We start from the raw sequence: 18,572 nt of genomic DNA, 5'->3' as shown, positions 1-18,572 counted from the left end.
TAAATGCTATTTTAACGGCACAGACATTCCAAAAAGCCAGTCGAAACTAGATGGAAAATGTGTGTAGTTCAAAACGTGATGCAGCTTTTACTTCTTCGTCACCTACAGAGTTTGCTATGTACGGTCATTCAAAAAACCCATGTTATTTCCCATAGACATTTGATCGAGGGAACCGGGAGCCTCGGAGGCGGGACTTATTCTTCAGAGGTCTATTGTGCTGCGTGAGCGTTCCGAGACTAGCCTGGTGCTACCAGACCATCGTACTTCATTTCATTTGTACAGAAGGTCTGGAACTGCTGTAATTGGCAAACGTTCACTCACTTGGAGGCGGGTGTCTGTTGAAGTTTAAAACTATTGGATCTGCCCAGTGCCACTCTGGATCTGCCATAACCAATCGCAATAGCGTTTGGTCGTGACGTTTGTCATGCGCCGGGACCGGCCGGAAACTACGCATTCGCAGGCTGTGTACACAAACAAAACAAGATGAAGCGTGAAGATTTCTGTCAACGATAGCTGCAGGTTTTGTTCATCTAATTTTAGAGTTCAAGGAACAATTACAAATTCTACATTAATATTCGATAGTAAGGACAGAGATAATGTTTGCAGTCAACTGTCGAGGCTGGGTCTTGTCATTGACAATACGTCGCTACTTCGACGTCATCGTTCTCAGCCACTTCCTCTGTTCGCTGATTGGTCACACAGAAATTTGTTCGGGCAAAATCCCACTAACAAGCCCCAGCCCCAGACTGACTACTGAAGGGAAAATGAAATTTGGGCGGAAGTAGGTGGGTGGGCGGAGCCAGGCTATTCCGAGACTGGGTTCACTGGCCAATCATAACAAAGTTAGTTCATGCGCGTTACATTTCTAGACAAAATGCTAAAGTAGCTCGCAGTAGTGAGATTTCCAATGAAAACCACGGACAAGAACATGTCAAAGTAAAAGAGGGACTTTAGAAAAAAGACTTTAGAAAAAAAGGAAGCTTGCGTTCCCTAAAGTTTCTTTTAGGAGGGCCAAATCACATGCCTGGCTCTTTGGGAGGGCCTTTTTTCAATCAGGAAAAGAGTTCCAAATCTGCAAAACTTCAAAAGCTGGCATGCATATACATATATCGTTTGTCCTACTATATGCTTGGATGTCTATTATCTTTTTATAAAGTTAAACGTGTTGAATTCTGTGATCCCACAGCTCCAGCACACCGCCTCACATAGGCCTAGGCCCTCTACCTAGGCCCTCAACCTGAAGAGGCCCCAGGAAGAGGAGACTCCTCTTATTGAGTGCAAACCTTGGGGAACTCAAAAGACAGCTGCGCCCTTAGAATGGCTCTTGCCTGGGCAGCAAATCTCCCAAATAGCTGGTCACTACATCTGAAATCCTTAGTTCAGTCAACAACGCACACACAGGACATAATGAATAACCTTTCATCCTTGGCCCACTCAAACAGTGTGGGAGAGAAATCATCAAGCTTGATAACTCATCCGCTAAACTGAGGGTTATTACCCTGTGGAGCGTAGGCTGCATTAAGGCACTATGTTTTTTTCCCCTTTTCTCACCCACCAACAAACTGCAACAGGATGGGTGGCCCAACAAGGACGAGTGGCTCACCCACTCAAGCTGAGCATCCACAGAACCGCAGTCTCCAAAGCCTTCTGATGTCTTCAGTGTGCAGAGGCTGGAACGGAAGACCCCCGGTAAGCATGCAGAACCAGAACAGATCCAGTGTTGTAACAAAGAGGTTTGGGCTGGAAACGGGAAACCAACGCCTTTCATAAACCACAATGCCGTTAGGTGATACCCATGTGTCATGTCACCTATTCCTACAGAAATCATTGCATAAATCATACACCTAGATGCCTTTTGAACAATAAACAAACCATGCTTTCTTGTTAGAAATGGTGTTCCTAACCTACAGACAGAGACTCTGTTGGTTTACAGAATGCAGAGACAAACAAGACATGATGAGGCCTTGGAATCACAGTGAATAAGGTGGGAGAAGTCATGAACAAGCTCTACATGATGCTTTTTTATGCACTCTGGCAGCATATTTCCATTTAAAGCACATGTCTTAATCATTGAAAAATTGAAATGTGTACCTCAATCATTATATTTTACTTTCCAGATTAATTAGGAATTCTGATGTTAAAAATATTAGCAGTAATTAAGTAGAAGTAATTAGTATTGAACATATAATGACATGTTACAGTACCAGAGTAGAGAAAAACTGTCACAAAACAGCTGAAAGCCGGTGATAAAGAGGGGAGCACAGTAAGGGTAAAGTGCCAATTGATTATTGTATTCTATCTAAACAAACCTATATATAAATGAAGGGGGGTGGAGAGTATTGTATCAGTAGTGAGTAGAATGTACGGATGAGTCACAAATGTATATGTAAGTGTAACACATGAGCTAGTAGTTCAGGTCAGAGAAATGCAGCTGATTCGGTTTGATTATGCTTAACGATTATTTATTTTATTCACGTGACATGACATGAGGTATGTATGTCATTGTATGTATCAGTATGGTATCACAGGTAAGTTGTGCTGTTTGTTTGTGAATGTAGGTGTGTGCAGGTGTGAACATTCAGGTGTAAACATTTGGGTGTGGTTCCTGAAAGTTCAGAAACATAAATAATTTTAGATAGAAATTATATAGAAATTAGTCACATTTCACACAACATTATATTACCTCTAGGAGGCAGTAGAAGCTAATTATCTCTCTCTCTATTTTTCTCACTCTCACTCTCTTTCATCCCAGGCCTCCCTAAATATAATTTAGTTCCCTCAGTGTCTCCTCCCTCCACAGAACTAAATCAGAGGGGATGAGAAGTGCCAAGTCAGTCCCATTGTAGTTTCTTGCTCAGGTGGAGTCCTCTAATATGTCCAAGGTTAAATGACATTTCACACATTATATTACCTCTAGGAGGCAGTAGAAGCTAATTATATCTCTCTCTCTCTCTTTCTCTCTCTCTCTTCGAATACTTAACAGTGAAATTAAGCTCCATAGCCGAAAGCCTGAAACAAGCTGTGAAGCTGTGATAATAAAAAAAATGATTTAATAACACTTCAAAGAACTGAATGTATGGCATATCAAGGGTTATTCAAAGGATGACAATACATTCATAAACTACAGTAATGTTTTCTATGTCATCCTATGTCTGTAGCATTATTTGAGAATCTGTTTTACAATGGTATCATAAGAACACAAAAATGCTGCCGGCTTGGTGGTGGAGTTTTCAGAGTCCCCATGTTTCAAAGTGTCTCAAGATTAAATTATAACTGTAGAGAACTGCCATCTCCATGTCTCTGCCCATTTGTTTAGGCAAGGTTAAGCTGTCCCAGATGTTGCAAGTGTTTTCATACGCTGCGGCTGAATCCTACATTTGGAGGGGGAGGGGGGGGGGGGGGGGGGAGTCATCTACTGCAAATGTCAAAGGGTAAGAGTTGAAGTTGGGCCTTATGACCATGCTTTTTGGGGATGCTGATTGCCAGAAACACATAACTTGAAGCCTAGCAAGATTGATTCTCGTGTGATCGTGATCTTGCAAATACAGCTGCCTTGCAAGTAAAGGGTGCATGCCTTCTTTCCATATCAAACCCACACACAAGTATTTAACTATGCACACACCATCTTCTATCTTGTATTCTCTTAAGTGTGTATGCCTTAGGATGTGGTTTCACAGAGCGTCTGTCGGTCAGCACAGAGACTTAATGCACTCCCTCAGGATTGCAAGTGACAAAATATTTTTCACATCAGGCCCAGCACATATCTTTCTGTCAATACATTACATACATTACAGTGTTTGTTCATACAGATTCTTCATACTCCATACAGATTGGGGCCAGAAGTGTTTTCGGCTAGTTTATATGTTTTTAAATGGATTTCTCCCATCTGCAATCCACCAGAATACATTCAGGAAAGATAAACACGTACTATGTATCTGCATGTATTGTATTTCTGTAGTACTTGTGTAGTACTTACAATGGGCTGGCTCTGCCACCGTCTGGAGTCATTCGTTTCTGCCATGCTGATTGATTAGTCTGTCCGTCTTTGCTGGACCTCACACTTTGTTTTGCACACCGGACAGGTGTCAAACCGGGGCAGAGGCAGCTCTGAGGCAGCTTTACAAAACAAAGTACTGGGCAGTGGCTATTCTAGAGTCTCATGGGGCCCTAGGCAAAATAATCCCAGTGTTCATAAACATTATGTTATAAACAATGTGACACCATCGAAAAATGCACAAAATCGAATTATATAAATTATTTTATTTAAAATGTTTACATTTGCAAAACACATATTGGTACATATTGTCATAAAGAATCTTAGATGTCATGGCATATGGTGCCATTTTTTTCTCTTTCTTTTGTCACTTCCAGATGGATAACACTTCTTCAATTTCCTTTCTCATCTGTTAACAAGCAGCACGACTGACTTTCGGTCATCGTACCTGGACGTAGATCCAAACCTAATATAAAACAAAAGATAGAAGACATTTTTGGATTAGCTTTCCAACTCCCTCTACTTTTCTCATCTCTGCTAATAAGTCAGTCATGTCGTACAAATATGAAACTTACGATATTTCGGATTCCTCTGTAACAGAATCAGGATGAGTCAACCAGTTCAGCTTGAAACTGCAGAAAAGTCTCCCGCTTCCTCCTTCACAAACTCTTTTGCTGTGACTGAATCCTTGGCCCTTTACTGTGGATGACAGCGGGAGATGCTACCGTAACCGTGTCAACCAGACATGGTTTTGGTGCCCACGCTGAGACAACCCACCGTTGCCTGGGTTCCTATTTAGAAAAGGGAAGAAAATATATATATTTTGGTAAACAACATCATTAAAAGTCAGCACTACATATGATATCCAAACCTTTATAGGAAAACGCCCGACTTATATACCTTTGCTTCTCACGTGATCCCGTGATCCCTCACTGTACCCCTGGACAGCTGTGTGCGGACCGACACCATCTTTGGTGATTCCCTCTGTGGGCCCACTGAGGCGGTTAGAGGAGGGTCCGTTTGGCATCCTACATCATGGAACGGGGCTTGAGTGAAGAAGTGTTGGGAACTGGGTTCCTGTAAAATCAGCAGATCACACACACACACACACACACACACACACACACACACACACACACACACACACACACACACACACACACACTTTGAGTAACGTCAAAATGGATCGCAATAGGAACCAAGTTGAACCAAAACATTACAATCACAATCACTTTCGCACTGGGTGTACAGCTCAGCTACGATCAACAACTCTGTAAGCCAACAATCTTTAGTAGATACTTTGTTTGTTTTAAACAGAACGCATCCACAACTAATAAAGCATACTTACATGTTGTGATCCTGGATATCCCATCAAAGTGGGAACTGCGTCGTTTCTAAGGAGTACCGATCCGAAAAACCTGCTTCGTACTGTCCCCGGTTCTGGAAGCAATTGTCGGGAAAATGAACCGAACACAACGCAAGGCTTGAGTTGTAATAAGGCGGAATAAAATAAATAAATAAAAAATATAAATAAATTGCAACCATTCATTTTTCAAGTTGTGATCCTTTGGAAGTCCATGCAAAGAGCATTTGCTTTTGCACAGTGAACAGCATCTTCTCGACATTGTGATACAGCTGACCAAACACCATCGGCCAGTTTGTTTTGGACGTGCCTAAGCGGCGTGGACGCGCTACTTCTGCACTTCCGCACTTTCCGCTGCAGAGCCTGACGTCACGTTATTGCAGAGCGCAACGGTGTGATTCCGGAAGTGAAAATCCCATTCATATTCTTTATAGAGGTTTTGATATTAGCCATAAGTCGTAACAAAAAGTTAAAGCAAAGTTTTAAGAAAAATATACTTCGCGATGTAATTTAAAAGCACTGTACCACCCACGAACCTAAAGTGTAACACGACGTCTTTGATTGGTGGAGCTCACTGTTACCATGGGAACGTTTACCGCACCCGCGAAAGTCAATTCGATAAATGCTGCCACTGAACTCGATCGTTTACCAGAGCAACCAGGATGTCCCTTTCGACATGATGCGGTTTTTTAGAGATGAGAACAAGAGTGTCCAAAGAGGTGCAAATAACTACAAGGCAGGCCATGCACTTATTCAATTGAATAACTCCTTAGACGTGTGGAAATTAATTGAAATGGTAGAACTCGCAGACGGACAATATTGAACAAATTTGAATAAATGTTTGTAAAAATAAAACAGTTTTAGGCTATGATCATTTAAATAATTCGTGGTATTCATCATTATGATAATCACACACTGAATGCTAATATTATCCTATAAATCTGTAATGATTCTATAATATAATGTAATAATATAATGATCGATAATTCAATTCCTGTATGCAATCAGGGACACATTTGTCGCTCCTCGTTGCTTAGTGTGGGTCTGTTCATGGTTTTATAATGGTTGAGATCACTGTGAAAGGGCTTAGGCTTGGTACACTGCGGCAGCTGTGTGCAGGTTAATTACTCTGGACCACAGGGCAGAAGGTAAAAAGCCCTCTGCAAAGGAAAAAGAAAAATCCAGACCCACGGTTATTTCCTGTCTTGTGTGTGTGTGTGTGTGTGTGTGTGTGTGTGTGTGTGTGTGTGTGTGTGTGTGTGTGTGTGTGTGTGTGTGTGTGTGTGTGTGTGTATCTAACAGTTAAGTATCTTATAGGCTCCTTTGTTTTCTATTTTCCTTTTTTTCTGTTTGAAGTTCCATGGCAAGTATAGGATATTTTTCAGCGGTAGGGACTTAGTAAATGTATAGAAGAAAGAAGATGAAATTAACAACAATTTAAATGGCAGCCATATGTAACACACACACACACACACACACACACACACACACACAAAGGCTTTTTTGTCCATAGCCAATTATCTCATGGATTAAGGGCAATATATTTACTGACTGCAAACCTTGTTAACTTTGATTGGCTGCCTGCCGCTTATTTCTATAATGCATGTTTGTACTGTAAGGTGAGAAAACAAGGCTTTTACCAGAGCCAGCGGTGCCAGGGGCACCTCGTTTCCCCTAAGTCACTTTGTGTTCTCACCAAAGTGTTCCCCAAAGGTTCCAGGAGTGATGTTGTACTGTGGACGCAGCTACTGCTGTAGTCACTACTGCTAAAAGCGCTAATACTAACCCTAACCCTCAGTGCTATTAAGGGGCCCGCGGGGAGATAACTGTACATGAGGAACATCTATAGGTTTACTTTAGCTGAACTGAAAGCAACCTTTAGAAAATACAGTCAAACAGACTAAAACCCACCGCAACGTTTGTGTGCAGAGAAGGTCCTATATGTCAATAAGTGTTACAGTATATGGTTTGGGCCCATGCATAGATTTGTGGTGGGATCTGAAGACATATCTGAAATGTCTGCCCATATGTCAGTTCATATTGTCTTATCTCACTCAGAGCCGCCCTTTGATGTGTTCATTTGATATATAAGTGACTTTTCATATATCTAATGAGGGATTTGAAACATCTTTGGAAACATATTTTCTTGACATTACTAACTGAATTAAATGTATTCTTTTGAAAATAAAATTTTCATTACGTGGATATGAACGTGGATATGAACATTTTCATTACGTGGATTTGAAATTTAGTTTCATCAAATCATAATAAGACATGGACCTTGTCAGATATGACACCAATTGTTTTGTCAATACAGAAAATGTCATACAGCAAGCTGTAAGTTTTAACACTTAATAAACAATTAAATGTCAAATGATGTGACAGATCCATAGTCATACTTACATTTTTCTTTCAGTGATGCATCTCTAGTGTCTGCCTCAACAGTTGTTTCAGTGCCAGTTCACAACAGATGCCCCACCTATTGAGCCTGGAGACCATCCTGATCAAGTGACCTCACACTCTGTTTCGCCTCACGGATCAGTCACGGACCGTCCACATCGATTTCAGTGGGCGGGAGGACATACTTTGACTAAACTCCTTTAGCCAATCAGCGTAACACACATGTGACGCCATAATGGTGTGCTGTTCAGAACTAGGAAAATAACATATTTTCTACTGAGAAACTCCACTAGTGTGTACTCTTGTTGTAGTTCAATAGTTATTATTGAATATATTCTGCAATATCTGCCCTTGTGGCTGTGTTAACAGCCACAAGGGCAGATATTACTACGATAGACAGTACAACTATAGGTATCAGCTGAATAGGTGAACAAGTCTAGTCCAAACAAAATCTCGTATGTTGCATTGCAGGCCTACTGAGTGCGTGGTGTGCATGCTAATAAGGTGATTTCTGAGAAAGTTCCACTGAACTTTCCCGTTATGTTCAGTGAGGCACCATTGCCCTTACACAGAGCGCCTAACGAGCTCCCCGGGTCCCTCCCACACTCGCTGAGAGTGAGCAAGACAGACAGAGTTGTCGGCTTTGCAGTGCACACACAACCCCTCATCTCACGTAAGAGGCGGTTCATTATTTCAACTTTTTAGCAGCTTAAATAGTGTTGCCTAGAAGCTGGAAAAGCCGACAAGGTTATTTAACAAAACCAAACATAACATTTTCTACATTTTCGGACCTTGGCTGCCTAGGACGTGTGTTCCTTTACAAACTAAATCGCGAATCGAACATGCCCCAGACTGTGACACTGGAGGGACCCTCACCTTGGGGATTTCGCCTTGTGGGAGGACGGGATTTCAGCACACCGTTAACTATTTCTAGGGTAAGTAAGTATAAAAACAAAGGTGATATTTTCCGGACGGTGGTTTTTTGCGATACATACAACGAGCCATGCTTAAAAGTCACACTGCCGAATGGGCGATGCGGTTAGAATGTTATAGCCTCTTACAAACTTACCATTTCCAAAAGTTGGCCTAGAAGAAAATAAACTATAGGCTATGGCTGTAGTCCTACTTGGTTTGGTCGGTCTACGTAATATTAAGTCAAAGAAGCCTCTGCTAGTGCCAAAAATGCTCATGATTTTAAGTTAATTATGCGCGAATAAACGTTCTGACTATTTGAGTTGAAATAAACTTATCATCAATATTAGTGTTAAGTCAAAAAATCCGTCGACTGTGACCAGGAATGTGTGGGAGTGGGAGTTGGATGCTTGATTGACATGTACCTAACTACGCCTCGTAGGCTGAGCTCTTTAGGGTCATGAGGTGTACCGCTACGCAATTGCTCTTCTCTGACCCCCTTTTGGAGTGACAAAGATTCTCGCTTGCTGATGAATATTATTTTCGAATTATTCGAATAATCTTGTGTCTATCTGATAGGCTATGATGCGATCCCGCTATGCAGGGGTCTTTCGGTCGACGTAATAACATAAAGCAGGCCGATCATAGGCTATACAATACAATATGGAATGATTAGAGCAGCCTACTTTCGCTTGTTTTTTATTGGTAAACCATATAAGAATACATCATAGTAAACCATTGTGTCCAATATACCGTTTTCTTGTCAAATCTAAAGAAAATCAATTATCGAAAAATCTCGTCACCTTACACTGAGCGTTAGGAGGTGAATATTACCATGCCGTCTCATTGTTCCGTACTCGGTTGTGCGGCTGTGTTCCCAGGGTCTTAAGGTCCCAAGGTCCTACGTTCCCAGGGTCCTTCCCAAGTTCAATATTCTGATAACGCACATTCATTGAACTTCTATTGTGTTCGGGTAAAGGTGGACCCGTTTCAAGTTTAAATAATTAATAAATAGTATCATGTTTTTTATTGAAATTGTATACGATTTTGTAGGTGAAAAAAAAGACACTGTTCTATGGTAACAATATCACTTTATTGGTTTTGAACATTTCGACAGTGAGATGTCCAACCATTTATTAAGTTCCGACAAGGGAACGCCTATAATATTGAGAGCAATACAGCAGTGAAGGCAGGGGAACAGAAAACACCTTTGACGAGTTCCCTGAATAAACCAGCTCTGCGGTCGAATAGTAAAAAAAAAAATACGTGTCCTTTCCTAACCTCATATTTATCGACATGAATGTCAATTATTATTTTTTATTATTTTTGAATGAATATATCATTTAGTTAGGAACTTTCCTAAGCAAAAACTACCTATTGATCGCAGCCCATGTCATATAAAGCAAATACAAAGCTGGGGTACATCTCCTTCAGGTTCCCATTATGAAGATTGGAAAGAGCAGGTGAACATAGGTGACCCCTTGTCATGTTCCCATCATGTGCCACACATATCTGGGGGACATAGCACCCTGGGAATATAGTCAAGCAACCTGTTCTTATTTGGACTAAGACTAATTCTTATGACTTTTTGCGTAGCTGTATACAGCCCCTATATAACATAGTTTAGACAGATTTGCCTTGTCCCAGGCCTTAGAAGTAACTGAAAAACAGCAGGTTAAAAGAGCACTTTATACTGCCAGATGAGGCTCAGTGAGCCTCATCATCGTTGCTTACCAGACCCATTTGGGTCATGTACAGGCTACTATCACTGTTAAGACAGGTTAAACCTACAATGTAACTTTTCATTTAACTTGAATAGTGGTTCATAAAATCCTAATTCATTCATGTTTTCCAAAAAAAAAAAAAAATGAAGGATGCAGAAATATCGGAAATATCACTCAAAATTAGAGCGTGGTGGTTTCAGAGCCAACAGCAGAGCAGCTGGTGGTAGCCAATACTTAATCCTGCCAGGGTAAACACCGCCGTTCTCGGGAGGGGCGTGTTGACATTTGTTTTCGTTCAGAGCTTCTTGGTGCCGCTGAGGGATTCCAGGTGTTGTTCTCAGCTGTAGCCTGTTCCCCGGCCCCAGTGCGACCCTTTAACTACAGGGCCCTGGCCTCAGCAGAAAACCAAGGGTGTCATTTGTCCTGGAGGATTAATGCTCGCTCCCACTGATTTTAGACCACGTTCCCAAAAAGACAAACGCAGCAATGGGCTCGGCACACTTTGAAAAAGTTGGTGGTGTGTGTGTGTGTGTGTGTGTGTGTGTGTATGTGTACGATGGATAATCAAAACAATGACTTTGGTTGTGTTAGATATAGATATGTTAGCTATTCAATGATCTCTGATGTTGTATGTTAGTTTGCTTACCACCATAATACTACTGACATTTTTGTGAACAGGCCACAGATATATTGTGTTCCTCAGAACCAAGCAGTTGTTCCAACAGCATTCCTGGTTTGTTAGCAATTTAAAAAGGAGGGGTTGAACAATGAGAAAAGTAACCCCATTGTGAATAGCTGAGGCAGTGTTGCAGGCCAACAGCATAATGTAATACATCAAATGTATTCCAGGTACTTGTCTTTATTTCCCAACAAGTTTGATTCATGTAATTAGAAAAGGAAATTATACCTTCAGTCCTGACTCCTAACCAAATGCTCTTTGAAGACACTGAGCAAAAGATTAATTAATTATGCCTGATCTGGCTTATCCCCATGGAGACCAGTGGCATCAAGTGTAGTCCATCAACACAAATGATAAAGTTCCCCCTAAGTCCCTTTCTTGTCACACTCTCACTGCATTCCACATCCAGCCGCAGTGCACAAGAAGGGAAGTGTGTGTGTGTGTTTCAGAAAGACACATTATTCAGAGATAGTCTTTCTGTATCCAAAGGGTCTCCTAGGTGGAGGGAGTAGACCCCAATGCTATTCCCCATTGTTCTCAATCACCTTGACTGCTCAGTAAATATCATGTAAGCTAGTGAATTCCATGTGGCTAATTCCCTATTCGGAGTGTGCGGCAACCCTGAACACTCTTCAGTGTGCTGTAGATTACTTTAGCCTGGCTGTATAGCAACAGGTCCTAGAGGAATACATCTGTTCATGGGATGGGAGGAGACAGTAGAGCAGAAAGAAGCATAAGAAAGGGTAGGAGCAGAGTGTATTATTTGTATATTTTAGTCATTTCAATAAGTTCCTTGCTTAGCACACTAGCCACTGTGATGGAGATGTGACAGGGGTTTTAATATCAGAGTACCCTTGGATTTGACAAATAAAGTAATCAGTGTGTGTGTGTGTGTGTGTGTGGATGGTGGCTGGTTAAAGCAGCCTCACCTGGCTGCACATTGAGAAATCAGTGTGCACAGGTTAAACCAGCCATCACCACACACACTCAGGGGGGGTGGGTCTTGTGCACAATCATTTTTTAGGGCGTATATAGGCCAATAAGGGTCGGTGGCCGATCAATCGGTGTATCTCTAAACATTCTAAGTATATAACCATATATAGACAGCGCTTATAGACTCAAATTTCATACTTGTGGCACTGGTGCCACTAACTTCATTTGGTGGCATCCTATCAAATTTGATCGGCCCCCTTTTTTGGCTGCTTTTTGAGAAGGGTCTAGCTGCAGACCTCCAGGATCAGCTCCTCCACTGTTGGACCCCCGTTTGGAGAAGAAAGTGACTTCTGAAATTGTGTACGCTAGAAGGGACGATATGATCAGGATATGGTAGCTTGCCTCATAGTTATTAATAATGGGTAGACCCACAGGGAACCCACTAACTACCTGGTGAGTACTCAAGCCATGCTATTGCCTTGCTTGACCTGCTAAGTGAGCCAGCAAGCCATGCGGTTTCAACAACCAATTGAAATTACACGCTCATGCTTTGATCTTATCACCGTTGTGGTGAATTTACGAGGGCGTGTGTTTACAGGGAATCGTAATTTAGTACTTGTAGTAGAACTCAGATTGCATGATCATTCTTCCGTAGTGCTGGCACAACCTTAACATCCCAACCATTTTCTGCCTCACATAGCGTCTCTCAATCCATTCAATCATCTGCACATGCAGGAGAAAACATATGTGACCTGAATTGTTGTTTTTTCTGTCCATTTATTTCTTATTTTTCTCCTTTCAATAATTGGCGACTGAAGCTTCTCTCTGCGTGTTTTCTCTAAGCTAGAATTATGGCTTTTGTGAGCCGAGCAGCGACTCAGCCAATTCAGCAAAAGATAATAGGCGGGTGGTGCTGTCAAAGAATTTTGCTGTCGTCATTGAGGGTGTCGAGTCGTTCAAGCCTTTAGGGATTGAGATTTCTTCTCCCTCAGGGCTTCCGATTTAACTTCTATTCCATGGTCCTTGAAGAGACAAATGCAAAATGAACGTGTATGTATATAAATGCTAAAGGCAGAAAGAGGCAGTTCAACAATCTCTGTTCAACAGGCAGATTGGCACTGTTGATGGTTGAGATGATTAGATTCCTCATATGGATTCTGCGTCCTTGTTTGCTGCAGAGGATACTAAATTATACTTTTATGAAATGCAAGTGTGCACTGATACACATGCATAAGAACGACCACATTAATTTTTCTTTGAGAGACCAACTCTGTAATGGTTTAAATGTTAATTTTAATAAATAGCACAGCACTGCCATTGTGTTTTCATCTTGGCAGAGGGAAAGTGTGACAATGAGACTGATAGAAGCTCACAGTGCCTGGAAATGTATTCGAAGTGGTCGCCGTCAAGGTCGTGACCATGGTTTCTCACATGGAAACAGCAAACAAACCAAAGGCTGCTTGGCAGAGTGCCAGGATTCGTCCTCTGCACCATGGAATGTGTGAGGCCGCAGCCCGCCGTCCGGGAGACACACACTTCATCTGATCAAGAAAAAAAAACGTTTGAAGTGATTCCTGTAGTATCAAAAGGACAGTTTACTTGCAATGGTTTGTTACTTTTTTTTCATCACATTGATGGGACCATAACCATAAACATCTTAGATGATGCAGGCCCACTGATGGATACTCACAGTAACAACTCCACAATATGCATGGTCCAAAGGCTCGCAAATTAGCAAAGGCTGTTCTTGCAAATGAGCATTTTACATGAAGATACACATTCAAGAATGGGCCCACAGATCCTCTTTGGCTTTGTTTATTCACTCTCTATCTTTCATTATTCTCTCTCCCCTCCTCGATCTTTCCTTCCCTCTTTCTCTCTCTGTCAATCCCTTCTTCCCTCTTGCTCTTTATTTTTCCTCCAACTCTTTCTCACTATCTCACCTCCTCCCTCTTTAACTTTCTCTCTCACTCTCTCTATCTCTCTATCTCTATCTCTTTCTCTTGCTCCATCTCCCTCTTTCTCTCTCTGCCCCTTTCTCTCTGTGGAACATACGCACAAACACAATTGAAACCGCTCACACCAAACACAGCACAAACACGGTTGAAACCACACAACCCCCAAACACAGAACAGACACAGTTGAGGACACACACCAAAAACAGAAAAAACACAGTTGAAACCACACACACACACAGACAACACAGAACAAACACAGTTGAGAACACATGCGCCGAAAACAGAAAAAAACAGTTGAAACCACACACACCAAACACATGACAAATACGGTTGAAACCACACACACCAAATACTGTGGGCGTCAGGGCACCTCGTGGTGGCTCGGTGCAACATCGTAGGACATCATTTTGCCAGCTGATCATCAAACATGCACTTGGGGTACTGGACATTTCACTCTCATTTGAATGATTTTGCTTTCCAGCCCAAGTCATCTATCAGCAAGCAGATGCCTTTTCTTGTTAAATACTCACTTGGATCTTCTCTGGAATTTGAATTAATAACATTGTTGAGATTCCTCAATATAAAAAAATATATATGCTTGAATGTGCACACCCAACATACACCTAACACACATAATATAAAGTTCTCAGAGACAGCTAGATACACTATTACTACTATACTACTTATTGACTTGACTCACACACTCACACGCATATGTTTCCCACTATGCCTATGACCTCTCCGCTTACCAGAACTGATTGAGAGCCAGGTGCATTGGAAGGCATTTAAGGAAGAATTCTGAGAGACGCAACAGAGACATTAGAGCTTCATTGGCTGTGGCATGGGTTCCTACAAATACTTAAAATATCACAAAGTTAAAACCTCTGTCAACCAGTCAATATAAAAAAAAAATGTATGTGTTAAAGTGAAGTGCCTTATTGTGCACATACGAAAACTTGAGTATGAATCCACGTTAATAAATATATATTCTCATCAGTGTAAATGCGGACCATTGTAATAAGTGATTGACCGATATATCGGCCATCCGATATTTGCATTTTTTACGTGTATCGGTATCTGCGATTTTTTTCGCAGATTTTATTATTATTATTATTTTTTCTTTTTCAATATTTTTTCCCGCCATGATTTACAGACAGTTCAATAAATGTTCCTTTTTTTAAATGGAGACTTGTAACATTTGTTATCATCATTGTCTCATTTTTATGATGTAAATTGAGGGAGCAAAAGCAGTTCCAAATATCGGCTCAAGAAAATCGGTATTGGCGTATCAGTCATCGGCTAAAGGGGAATTTACACCACAGGCGAGAGAGAGACGTGAGCGTAACGTAGGCGTAACGTAGGCGTATCAATTCACACCGCCACCATTTATTTCACTATATTCTCAAGATCAGATAACATCATAACGAGACGCTTCAGAAACGCTTGAAAATAGAAGTGAAGCGTAAGTTAAGCTTTGGTCGGCCGTGAGACGGGCGTAAAACGCTGCCGGTGTAAATCAGTGCACTAGTTTGAATGAATTCTATCTCTAGCTGAAGTCGGACGTCTGACGGCCGACTAAAAAACGCGTCTAAAACGTCTGCGGTGTAAATTGGCCTTAAGGCTGACGGAAAAAAATCTGTATCGGTGTCGGCCCTAAAAAATCCATATTGGTGTCAAAAGTCTTCTTGAATCCACCGTGTCTTTGCGAGCTGAATGCGAGCTGAATTTGGGCATTGGGACCAACTCCAGGGCCTTCCTCAATCTTCTTCTCCATCTAGAGGCTTTGAACCCCGCCAGCCCATTAAGGCCCAGGCTCAAAGGAATTACCCAGCAGAAGTGGTAAAGACTGTGTTTGAGGCAGAGCCTTTGAGCAACAAGGGGTAATAAATACCTTACCTGCTTCAAGAATGTTGCCAAGAATGTTGCACAAATGGCTGCCCTCATGATTTTTTTTATGGGGAACTTTACTTGCCGGGGAAAGAAATCTAAAAGGAAGAAAATGTCAATGTTGGTAAGGCTGTGGCCAGCTGAAGCACACGAGTGTCACAAAGCGATTACACAGCGCGTGTTCCCATTTTGTAGACGCTTCCAGAGCATGTCTTGTGTAATTTAATCAGGCAGCGGCACCGTCTGTTTTCCACTCCAGATTGCTGCCATATGAGGATGAGCGTTTGCCTGGTGCCTTTTTTCCTTTTGGATGTCTTGGTTTGATGACAGCTGATGTGATTGGTCGGTTGGATCCAAGCTTTCACGGCCTAAACCAGATGACCGGTCATGTGGATTGCCTGGAAAGTGTGTGTGTGTGTGTGTGTGTGTGCAATCATGGGAAATTATTAACAAAGATCACCAGGTATGTTTTGGAAGGTGGAAAAATACCCCCAGTGCCTCCAGACTCACAGACCAGTCCTCAAACGGCCCTGAAGAAGGCCGTGAGCTGAAGCAATGAAGGATCCAAGAGCAAAATGATATAAAGAAGAGTTTACACACGTAGCTAGTGTAAACCACACATACAGCCCTGAGACGTATCGGATGAGATCAAGATCTAGTCACATTGTCACACATTTATCAGGAAGTAATAAGCAGATATTGGAACAAAGTCTCTCGCTAGCACCACCAGGTTGATGATTCACAGATGGGTGTCAAGGTTTTAGTGTGGCCTATAAAGATGCAATCTCTGTTCAAAGGCAGAGCTCTGAGCCTGGGAATCTTTTCCCAAATATTTAGATTGAGTGATTTAAGATTGCTGGGGGGTTGAACATTTACTTCAGGATCGTAAAATCTCACATCGTTTTTATCCACAATTTCCAAAGGTCATGCAATTTTTTAAATATTCCAGACCATTGTTTTTGAATCCAAACCTTTTTGCATTCAAGCGTCAAATCTAAAATCAAGTCGTGTTCTTGTGTGGCGAGTCCCTGTATCTGCTGACTGGTCATTGTAATGTAAGCCTAAAGCACTGCCCACGGTCCTCCTGCAACCCACCACAGACAGTCCTATGGTGGGTTGGGACCCGGGCCATGGCATGTCCACCCTAATATTATCCTCTCTCTAACACACCTTTCACTTCCCATCCCATGGTGTTTCAGGATTTCTTTCTTTCTCCAACACAAAATTGACAGTTTTCCCATTTTCCCTTCCTTCTCCGGTGTGACTGGTCTTGTGTGTGTCTGTTTGTGTGTGTCTGTGGGTGTGGTTATGTGTTTGTGTGTTTCCGTGGGTGCGGTTATGTGTTTGTTTTTGTGTGTGTGCGCGCGTGTATGTTTGTGACAGGTGACAGTGGGCAGCAAGGCGGCCCAGGGGGACCTCTGTCCTGGGGACACCATCCTGACCATCAACGGAGAAAGCACAGCAACCATGACTCACATGGAGGCCCAGAACAGAATCAAGACGTGCACTCAGAAGCTCACGCTCCAAGTCAGCGGGTAGATACACATTTATTGGGCATATTTCCACAGGCATGATGTACACACAGACTAAATACATACACACAGACTCGTGTGACTTAATTGCTATAGTATTCGAGTCAGGGCTCAAGACCTGCAGTAAGAGGGCACACAACCTAACGGACACACTGCTCGTGTGCAGGTGAACACAGTGCTGGTATGCAGGTGAAAGATTTCAGAAAGGTTGGTTCGGCAGCAACTGCCCTTCATGCTTTGCCAGATATGAAAGCAGCATTGGTGTTTCTACTAAAGTGGCACTTCAACTTTCCATTGCATGTGCCACCAGCCTGCAGCCCTGATTGCTTATGTGAACAGAAACCCATGCACATGGGATTTATGGACAGTTGTATTGAACTCATCTTTGCAAGAACACCACCAATCATGTAAATGTTTTTCAGTCATTTAAATTATTATTATTTCACAAATTTTTTACATTTTATTGCATAGTCTATTCGAGAATTTGGGACCACAGACACGTGGTTGTTTCCTATCCCCTGGAATGGGACCTTTTTGTGGAATGTGTCGGTGCAGCAATAACAGTTTCAACCCTACTGCTTATGTGGTGAAGCAGTAGAGTATTGTGTGTCTGTGTTTGTATGTGTAGCATGCATGCTTTGTTTGTCTGCACACGTGTGGGTGGGTGGGTGTGCGGTTGTCTATGTGTGGCTGCATGGGTGTGTGTGGCTGCATGGGTGTATGTGTGTGTGGGGGGGGTCTTTACAGAATAAATAAACAACAGATCCTCCCACAGAGGACCTGTTGTTTAGGTGCTGGGTGGTGGGCGGGGCTTCCCTGCAGTTAAAAACTAGAGCAGAAAGTCAGGTCTCACATTAGAAGATGGTAATGCATACCTGAGTTACCAGACTGTATATACAAGATGTCTGCTGTAAGCAGTAAATTGATGGGGGAGAGAGGGAGAGATTAGATGTGACTCAAAGATAAAGGCACCATACGATCAGAAGAGTAAGAGAAACAAAACAGTAGACATAGCCCAACGTCAGAGAGAGAGAGAGGGAGAGGGAGAGAGAGAGAGAGAGAGAGAGGGAGAAAGAGGAACGTTTAGGGGCATAGATTCACAAGACCAAGGGGAAAACCCATACAGGGCCTTCCTAGGTATTTTTATGGCCAAAATTGTCATGCTATGCATATGGCTGGAAATTCAATTA

At 42.1% G+C, this 18,572-nt stretch overlaps 1 protein-coding gene across 1 annotated transcript in view; it reads left to right on the top strand.

Moving 5' to 3' along the window:
- The first annotated feature begins 8,416 nt into the window (after positions 1–8,416).
- Positions 8,417–18,572, top strand: part of pdlim4 (PDZ and LIM domain 4) — a 31,833-nt gene continuing 21,677 nt past the window's right edge. The window contains exons 1-2 of the mRNA XM_084474102.1: positions 8,417–8,692; positions 17,234–17,385. Of these exons, the coding sequence (XP_084330228.1) occupies positions 8,600–8,692; positions 17,234–17,385 (245 nt within the window). The 5' untranslated portion in view covers positions 8,417–8,599. The remainder of the gene's footprint in view (positions 8,693–17,233; positions 17,386–18,572) is intronic.

The sequence above is a fragment of the Micromesistius poutassou genome (genome assembly GCF_964030765.1).
Source record: "Micromesistius poutassou genome assembly, chromosome: 10".
NCBI lineage: Eukaryota > Metazoa > Chordata > Actinopteri > Gadiformes > Gadidae > Micromesistius > Micromesistius poutassou.
This window is presented reverse-complemented; position numbering and strand designations above follow the sequence as displayed.